The 9,643-nt window shown below is 43.7% G+C and overlaps 1 protein-coding gene across 1 annotated transcript; it reads left to right on the forward strand.

Annotated features, from left to right (window-relative positions):
- The first annotated feature begins 1,416 nt into the window (after nt 1–1,416).
- Nucleotides 1,417–9,370, forward strand: LOC112580337 (cationic amino acid transporter 3-like). The gene is given in 12 exon segments (XM_025269604.3): nt 1,417–1,786; nt 2,396–2,554; nt 6,635–6,821; nt 7,013–7,125; nt 7,281–7,503; nt 7,671–7,810; nt 7,909–8,011; nt 8,192–8,388; nt 8,586–8,752; nt 9,001–9,109; nt 9,265–9,326; nt 9,329–9,370. Coding segments are annotated over 12 exon segments (1,872 nt in total).
- The last annotated feature ends 273 nt before the right edge of the window (nt 9,371–9,643 follow it).

The following is a 9,643-nucleotide window of genomic DNA, read 5'->3' on the forward strand; positions in this document are numbered from 1 at the left end:
TCAGCAGTAACATTTGAGCAAGAACAAAACAGTCCAGAGAAGTATATGACTTGCTCTAGAGTGCCACAGCGTTTGTAGAACCAAGATTCTATCCATAGTTTCCTGGCTCTTTGAATGCTTGCTCTTAATCAAAAATGTTAAACTTGGACTTTGGAATCTCAGGGGTGGAAGCCCCCCTCACAATAACTGGTGGTCGCTGGGTCAGCCTAGTATGGCAAAGCAGTGTAGTGAGGAGACATTTCATGCCCCAAAGCAACAGGAAACACAGTCCTGTCATCTCTGATTCAGAATGAATGTTAGTCCCCCCTCCCTCCAGGCAGTTGGGAGGCTACTGTAGTTTGATGCTTTGACTGAGCTGGGCTAGAGTCTGTGCCTCCCCTCAAATGTCATCTCACTCCTCCCCAGAACAGAGTTCCTATTCCATGCCACTCTGCAAACAATGAAACAGAATGTGTCCAGGTTTCAGGATCCTTGGTGAAGAAAAGTGCAGAGTCTGAGCACTCTGCTCAGCAAGCCCCTAAAAGAGTCACTTCACCTGTATCAAAAAGAGGAGGGAATAATGATTTTAATTTGCCCTGTTTTGCAGGGGAAAGGAGAACAAAGATGAAATGTAGTTTCAGCAAAATCAGACAAGCAGGGGGTCGATTTCGCATTCCAACTTATACCAATTAAGCACCTATGGTGTGCCAGCCTCTGTGTTGGAAGCTTTTGCTTCTGTAGGGGCAGAAGACTTGGCTTTCTAGATTCTTCAGCTGGGCTAACAGTTCAGTTGATATAAGACAGATGAACACAGTTAGTTTAATATGTACAGGAGCCCCATAAAAATTTCTGAGGCTCAAAGACTGTCAGACAGTTGAGGCTTATATGACCACCTGAGTTAAGGAGAAAGGGGTGGGGATCTGGGCCTTCAAGTGGGAGGAAGACCATGCACAGCAGGATGAGAAGAGCAAGTGCCTGGTGAACAAATGTTTGCCCACTCCAAGCAGGTAAGTCTTTCTGAGATTAAAAGTTCTCTGTGGTAATAGCTCTCTTCCTGGCATAGGTCTCTGAATCTGCATTATTTTGAACAGTTAAGGGAGAGGTAAAGAGCTTCTCCTGAAACTAATGGGTCTTAATTAACTTTAGCTCAAAACAATTTACTGGTCAAAGGGGCACATTTGAGGAGACATAATCCACTCCGTCTCACTTCTCAAGCAAACTTTCCAGTAAATTTGAGACAAATTAGAAGTCTTCTCTATGATTGCAGAAACCAAATCTCAGAGATGGAGAGCTTGCCCAGTGTGTCCTTTACCACCTGCTCCTCATCACTTCCTTACTCCATAGAACTGGACCCCAGTGCCAAGGGCGGATGGGCATTCTTAACGGCTTTATGTCTTCTTTCCTCAGCAGACTGTAGCCTCCTTAACTATGTCTAGGATGTTGAGCCAATTCGTTCGCCAGTTTGGTCAGAAGCTCATCCGCAAGCAGCTGCTGGAACCCATAGATGAGTCTGAGAGACCTGTGGCTCATCTGAACACCCTAAACCTGGTGATGCTGGGTGTGGGCAGGATGCTGAAAGCTGGCGTGTACATTCTGGCTGGTGCAGTGGCCAAGTACATAGCTGGACCAGCAACCATCATCTCGTTCTTGGTGGCTGCCCTGTTTTCTATGTTATCTGGGTTCTGCTATGCTGAATTTGGGGCCTGGGTACCACGCTCTGGTTCTGCGTATCTCTACAGCTATGTCACGATGGGTCAACTCTATGCCTTCATCATTGGCTGGAATGGAATACTTCCATTAGTCATGGGTGAGACAATGGGCCAGCAAATGGTGTGGGGCTTAAGACTGGGAAACCATGATGGAGGATTGGATTCTCAGTCATTCATGAGACTTTATTCTTGACCTTGTGCAGGGAGGTTGATAATAGTGTCAGGAAGACCCCACAACTGCATTCAACTCGATTCTATCCTGTGTCCTTAAATGATGGACCATGAACCCAGAAGGAAAGGGAACTGTAGGGAGTGGGTGAGAGGGAGGTGTATCCCACAGGCTCATCCCCTCACCATAGTGAAGTCTTTGCTCAGTTGTTGCCTTCCTGGGATTTTCCTTTACCACTTAATTTCAAATTTCATGCCTTATCCCAGCCCTCCCAGTCCCACTTATGTGTTTTCTTTTCTTGTATAACATTGATCTGCTTCTAACATGTTAAAACACCTGACATTTTGGTGAATCATTTGGGTCTACTCTCCCCAACCCATGAAAAGAAATCTTTGCTATTTTGTAGCAGGTATTTATATATATGGTATTTGTGTATACATAGGCTTCTTGTATATACAGATATTTAATCTGTGTTTTTAGATCCTATGGCACATCAATTTTTGTTTGTCAATGAACGCTCCTTCTTCTGCCTCTGCAGGCACTGCCGGCTTGGCCAGGGCATCAAGTTACATCTTTGACAGCCTGATTGGGAATCACATCTCTCAGGCATTACAGGAAACTTTCTCTCTGCAGCTGCCTTACTCCCTGGCCACATATGCAGACTTTTTTGCCCTGGGCCTGGTACTGCTGATGACAGGTGAGACAGGGCTCAACAACAGGATGGGAAGAGCAGGGTGTGAAGTGGGAGCTGGTATAGGAAAGGCTTGACGTGGCAGACTGGTGGGGGATTAGAAATAGAAAGAAAGGTTTAGAGACAGAAGATAAGACAAACCATTGTTTTCCACCCTTGGCATTATTGACAATTTGGGCTTATCATTCCTTGGTGTGCAGTGGCTGTCTGTGAATTTTAGGGTTTTTTTTTTAATCATTATTAAGTGTTGAGTATCATCTTTGACCTTTGCTCACACATACCAGTGACATCCACCGCCCCAAACTGTGTCAATCAGGGCATCTCCAGATAGTGCCAATCCCTTGGGCATTGGGGAATTTTGTCTCTTGGGGAACAAAATTACCCCCCAGCTGAGAATCATTTACTTAGACCAACAAATCTTCCTATGTACTGAGGCTAAAGGTTTTTTTTTAATTAAGAGGAAGTTCACATTCACTTTTTTTTCACGTAGCATAAAATTCACCACTTTATTATTTTTCCCAGCTTCAGTGAGGTATAATTGACAAACAACATTGTATAAGATTAAGATGTACAAATCTTGCTTTGTTAGACTTGTATTCTGAGAAGATTGCCACAATAATTAACTATCTCAAGGAGTACAATCATTTAGTACATCTGTAATACTAGGCGATCATCACTTCCATCTAGTTCCAAACATGTTCCTCACCTCAAAAGGAAACCCTGTTCCCACTGAGCACTGTCTGTTTGTCCACCACCACCAACTGCCAGCCCTGGGCAACTATTTCTCTGCTTCCTGTTGTTGTTCAGTCACTAAGTCATAGCCAACTCTTTGCAACCCCATGGATTACAGCATGCCAGGCCCCTCTGTCCTCCTCTATCTCCTAGAGTTTGCTCAAATTTATGTCCATTGAGTCAGTGATACTATCCAACTACATCATTCTCTGTCACCTTCTTCTCCTGCCTTCAATCTTACCCAGCATCAGAACCTTTTCCAATGAGTCAGCTCTGCCCATCAGGTGGCCAAAGTGTTGGAGCTTCAGCATCAGTCCTTCCAATGAATATTCAGGGATGATTTCCTTTAGGATTGACTGATTTGATCCCCTTTCTGCCCAATGGAATCTCAAGAGTCATCTCCAGCACAACTAAAAGCATCTATTCTTCAGCACTCGGCCTTCCTTACGGTCCAATTCTGACATCCATACCTGACTATTGGAAAAACTATACCTTTGAGTATACAGACCTTTGTCAGCAAAGTGATGTCTCTGCTTTTTCATATGCTATCTAGGTTTGTCATAGCTTTCCTTCCAAGGAACAAGGGTCTTTTAATTTCATGGCTGCAATCACTGTCTGCAGTGATTTTGGAGCAAAGAAAAGAAAATCTGTCAGTACTTCCACTTTTTCCTCTTCTATTCACCAGAAAGTGATGGGACTAGATGCTATGATCTTAGCTTTTTGCATGTTGAGTTTAAGCCAGCTTTTTCACTCTCCTCTTTCACTTTCAGCAAGAGGCTCTTTAGTTGTTCTTCAGTTTCTGCCTTTAGGGTGGTATCATCTGCATATCTGAGATGTTGATATTTCTTCTGGCAATCTTGATTCCAACTTGTGCTTCATCCAGCCCAGCATTTCACAAGATGTACTCTGCATATAAGTTAAATAAGCAGGGTGGCAATATACAGCCTTGACATACTCCTTTCCCAATTTGGAACCAGCCCATTGTTTCACGTCCAGATCTAACTGATGCTTCTTGACCTGCATACAGATTTCTCAGGATACAGGTAGAGTGGTCTGGTATTCCCATCTCTTGAAGAATTTTCCACAGTTTGTTGTGATCCACACATTCAAAGGCTTTGGCATAATCAATAAAGCAGAAGTAGATGATTTGCTGGTATTCCCCTGCTTTCTCTATGATCCAACGAATGTTGGCAATTTGGTCTCTGGTTCACTTGCATTTTCTTAACTCAGCTGTATATCTGAAAGTTCTCGGTTCACATATTGCTGAAGCCTAACTTGAAGGATTTTGAGCATAATATTGTTAGCATTGAAATGAGTGCAATTGTATGGTAGTTTGAACATTCTTTGGTATTGCTCTTCTTTGGGATTGGAATGAAAAACTGGTCTTTTCTAGTCCTGTAGCCACTGCCGAGTTTCCCAAATTTGCTGACATATTGAATTCAGCACTTTCACAGCACCATCTTTTAGGATTTGAAATAGCTCAGCTGGAATTCCATCACCTTCACTAGCTTTGTTTGTAGTAATTCTTCCTAAGGGCCACTTGACTTCATACTCCAGGAGGTCTGGTTCTAGGTGAATGATCACACCATCATGGTTATCTGGGCCTTAATGACCTTTTTCATATAGTTCTGGGTATTCTTGCCACCTTTTCTTAATCTCTTCTGCTTCTACTATGTCCTTACCATTTCTGTCCTTTATCATGCCCATCCTTTCATGAATGTGTCCCCTTAATATCTCCAATTTTCTTGAAGAGATCTCTAGTCTTCCCCCACTCTATTGTTTTCTTCTATTTCTTTGCATTGTTCACTTAAGAAGGCTTTATTGTCTCTCCCTGCTATTCTCTGGAATTCTATATTCAGTTGGGTATATCTTTCCCTTTTTCCTTTGCCTTTCACTTCTCATCTTCCCTCAGCTATTTGTAAAGATTCCTCAGACAATCATTTTTTAAAATTAATTTATTTTTTAATTGGAGGTTAATTACAATATTGAGGTGGGTTTTGCCATACATTGACATGAATCATCCACATGTGTACATGTGTCTTCCCATCCTGAACCCCCCTCCCATCTCCCTCCCCAGCCCATCCCTCATGGCTGTCCCAGTGCACCGACTTTGAGTGCCCTGTTTCAGGCATCAAACTTGCACTGGTCATCTATTTCACATATGGTAACATACATGTTCCAATGTTATCCTCTCAGATCATCCCACCCTCGCCTTCTCCCACAGAGTCCAAAAGTCTGTTCTTTACATCTGCGTCTCTTTTGCTGTCTTGCATAGAGGGTTGTTGTTACCATCTTTTTAAATTACATGTATATATGCATTAGTATACTGTATTGATGTTTTTCTTTCTGACTTACTTCACTCTGTATAATAGGTTCCACTTTTCATATCTCATTAGAACTGACTCAAATGTATTCTTTTTAATAGCTGAGTAATATTCCACTGTGTATATGTACCACAATTTTCTTATCCTTTCATCTGCCAATGGACATCTAGGTTGCTTCCATGTCCTGGCTATTGTGAACAGTGCTGCGATGAATATTGGGGTACACGTGTCTCTTTCAATTCTGGTTTCCTCGGTGTGTATGCCCAGCAGTGGGATTACTTGGTCATATGGCAGTTCTAGTTCCAGTTTTTTAAGGAATCTCCACACTGTTCTCCTTAGTGGCTGTACTAGTTTGTATTCCCACCAACAGTGTAAGAGGGTTCCCTTTCTCCACACCCTCTCCAGTATTTATTGTTTGTAGACTTTTTCATGGCAGCCATTCTAACTGGTGTGACATGGTACCTCATTGTGGTTTTGATTTGCATTTCTCTAATAATGAGTGATGTTGAGCATCCTTTCATGTGTTAGTTAGCCATCTGTATGTCAGACAACCTTTCTGCCTTCTTGCATTTCTTTTTCTTGGGGATGGTTTTGGTCATTGCCTCCTGTACAATGTTAGGAACCTCTGTCCATAGTTCTTCAGGAAGTCTGCCTACCAGATCTAATCCCTTGAATATATTTGTCCCCTCTACTGTTTAATCAGAATGGATTTTATTTAGGTTGTAACTGAATGGCCTAGTGGTTTTCCCTACTTTTTTCCATTTAAGCCTGAATTTTGCAACAAGAAGCTGATGATCTAAGCCACAGTCAGCTCCAAATCTTGCTTTTGCTGACTGTATAGAGCTTCTCTATCTTCAGCTACAAAGAATATAATCAATCTGATTTCAGTATTGACCTTCTGGTGATGTCCATGTGAGGAGTTGTCTCTTGTGTGGTTGAAAAAGGGTGTTTCTATGACCAGTGTGTCATGCTTTCTGTATCTATAAATGTATCAATAATTTGAGTGTTTCATATTACATCTTTCCCACAGGAATAGTGGCTCTGGGAGCTCGTGAGTCAATCCTGCTTACCAAAATATCCATTGGAATAAATATTTTGGTTCTCATTTTCATTATCATCACTGGCTTTGTTAAGGGAGATCTGCATAACTGGAAGCTCACAGAACAGGACTACAAACTGAACACATCTGGATCCAGAGACATCTATGGCTTAGGAGGGTAATATTGGCCATAATATATGGGTGAAGGGCATGCAGAGCTGGTATGGTGTGGACTAAAGATATCTGGGCTGATGGATCCAGATGAAGCTATTCCTGGAGCCCGGGACATGTGGTATGAAGGGAGAAGCTCAGTAGAGATGGCTGAACTCACCTCACCCACATTCTTTCTCTTTCCTTCTCTCACTGTAGCTTGGGCCTTCTGGGTTCTGGAGGGTTTGCACCTTTTGGCTTTGAAGGGATTCTCCAGGGAGCAGCTACATGTTTCTACTATTATTTTGGTGTTGATGGAATTGCCACTAAAGGTAACATGGTCACTGAATGTCCCATCCAGGGTTTGGGATCAGACTGGCTGCCCCTGGCTTAGGGGAAGTCTGCTTGTGGAGTGTAAAAAAGAAGGGGATTTTGTGATTTCACTCCAGTGTGTTTTCCTGACCCAACAGTTCTTCCCTTCCTGCAGGGGTAGAAGCTCTAAACCCTCATCGTTCCATCCCCTGGAGCATTGTGATCACGATCTTCATCTGCTTTTTGGCATATTCTGGTGTCTCAGCGGCATTCACCCTTGTTGTGCCCTACCACCAGATTCAGCCTCACGACCCTTTGCCACAAATTGTTCTCCAGAGTTGGTGGCTCCCCGTCAGATACTTCGTGACTATTGGGACCCTCTGTAATTATATATCCAGGTCAGTGTCATGGTTTTCTCCCTGTCTACTGTCAGATGCTCAGATCTCCAAACCGTTAGGATTGATAGAGAAGACAGGGAGACACCTTATCCCAAGTCGACAAGGGAGCTAAACTCCAGGCTGTCCTGCTTCTCCATGACCTTACATGTTTCCATCTTCTCTTCCAGAATCCATAGTGCCATGTTCAGAATGCCTTCTTTGATCTACACGATGGCAGAGGATGGGCTCCTTTTCCGTGTACTTACCCGGATCCATGTCCGCACAGGCACCCGTGTCGTGGCCATCATGTCTGCTGGAAATCTTACAGGTTAAAAAAAGAAAGAAAGAAAGAAACCCACGCCTTAACTTACATATTTCCAGCTGTTTCTCACTCCCTTCTCCACCTTGTTTGTGCCCTCATTCTAGGGATCATGGCGTTACTCTTCAGGTTCACAGATCTTTTGGATCTTGTGTCAGTCGGGACACTGCTCATTTACTCCCTGGTGGCATTTTCTGTTCTTGTCCTCAGGTGAGACCCCACTACCCCTTGGTAGGGAGTCTTGGAGATTAGTTGGCAGATAACCGTCTTCTGCCTTCAGCTATCTTCTAAAATCCTGCTCTGCTTAAGACAGGACACATGTGAAACAGGCTGTGTGATGTTCGATGAGTAGAGGCTGCTGTTAATATTGCCTTAAAACCTGTAATTCAGGTACCAGCCAGGCCAGAATTTAAGCAAGAATGAGAACATAGAGGAGGAAATTGAGATGCCTGACCCTGATGAACATCCTTTGGACTCTGAACCTGAAGCAAGAAACTCAAACATTTTAAAGAGTCTGTGGTTTCCTATCAGCACCATCCCCACTAGGAAATCTGGCCAGATTGTCTACGGATGTGCCTCACTACTCGGTGAGCAGTGGGATTTCTCTTTGGTCGTTTGCTGAAATTGACAGTATGGTGTTGGAGTGTGTATTTTGTCAACTGAGGAGTCTTGGTGATATGAGGGCCCTTGCTGAGGTGGGCAGCCTGGGGAGAGGTGTGGCCCAAGGTCTTGACATCTTCAGCTTCTGAAGGTGAACCTGTTCTCCTCCACCTCGACCCTGTAGTTCTCCTGATGATAATCTTGAGCCTGATCCTGGTCCAATGGTCCAGTCAGGGGTTCTCTGGAGACTCTGAGTACACACCAGTGGCTGTGCTGCTGCTGCTGCTCATCATTGGGGTCACAGTCATCATCTGGAGGCAGCCCCAGAACCCCATTCCTCTTTATTTTAAGGTAAGTGACCTTATGTGCCCGAACTGTCCACCTGGAGTGAACATGCTTCATGGTCTAAACATCCAGGGAGTGAGGGGAACTGCTAAAACCAACAGACTCTTCCCTGATCCCCCTCAGTACTTTACATACACAGTCTGAGTAGGCACTGAATACACAGTCTGAAGGCTGGTCTTCTTGCCCACTTGGGCTAGAGACTCTCATTCAGGCATCTGGGGTGTGTTCAGGGATGAACTGACTCTGCCCCACAGGTCCCTGCTCTGCCTGTCCTCCCACTGGTGAGCATCTTTGTGAACATTTACTTGATGATGCAGATAACTTCTGGGACCTGGGCCATATTTGGCATTTGGAATGTGATTGGTAAGTGGCTTTCTGGCATAAACAGACCTATTGAGTGGCTGATCCCAAACTGAGCTCCCCTAAACTTCTTGGCCACCATAATAGGAGGCCTATTGGATGTTTGTAACCAGGAAGAGTGCCTACTTATCCTTCTCATTTTCTCATTTCCTTTCTAGGATTTCTCATATACTTTGGATACGGGATCCGACACAGCCTGGAGGAGAACGATGAGCAACAACCACCAGCTTCCACCTCCCAGACTCTTGACAAAAACACCCCTAGTCCTGAGTCATCTTAACCACAAGTCATAGATGCTGTGTAGAATCCCTATATACATAGGAGGTGTCTTCTGCTACATGAACACTTTCAGCCACTATGGAGTGTGAAGGTGTATGCATCTACAGTCCTGTCTTTATTGCCAGTAGACAAAGTGACTTTAATGTTGTCTAATTTTTAAGTAAGCTTTTCAAAGCATGACATACATACAGAAAAACACATGCTTCTTAAGTGTGCACAACATAACAACGGGAGAAAGAAAATGTTAACCTGGCACCT

Source organism: Bubalus bubalis, chromosome 18 (genome assembly GCF_019923935.1).
Source record: "Bubalus bubalis isolate 160015118507 breed Murrah chromosome 18, NDDB_SH_1, whole genome shotgun sequence".
In the NCBI taxonomy this organism is placed as follows: Eukaryota; Metazoa; Chordata; class Mammalia; order Artiodactyla; family Bovidae; genus Bubalus; species Bubalus bubalis.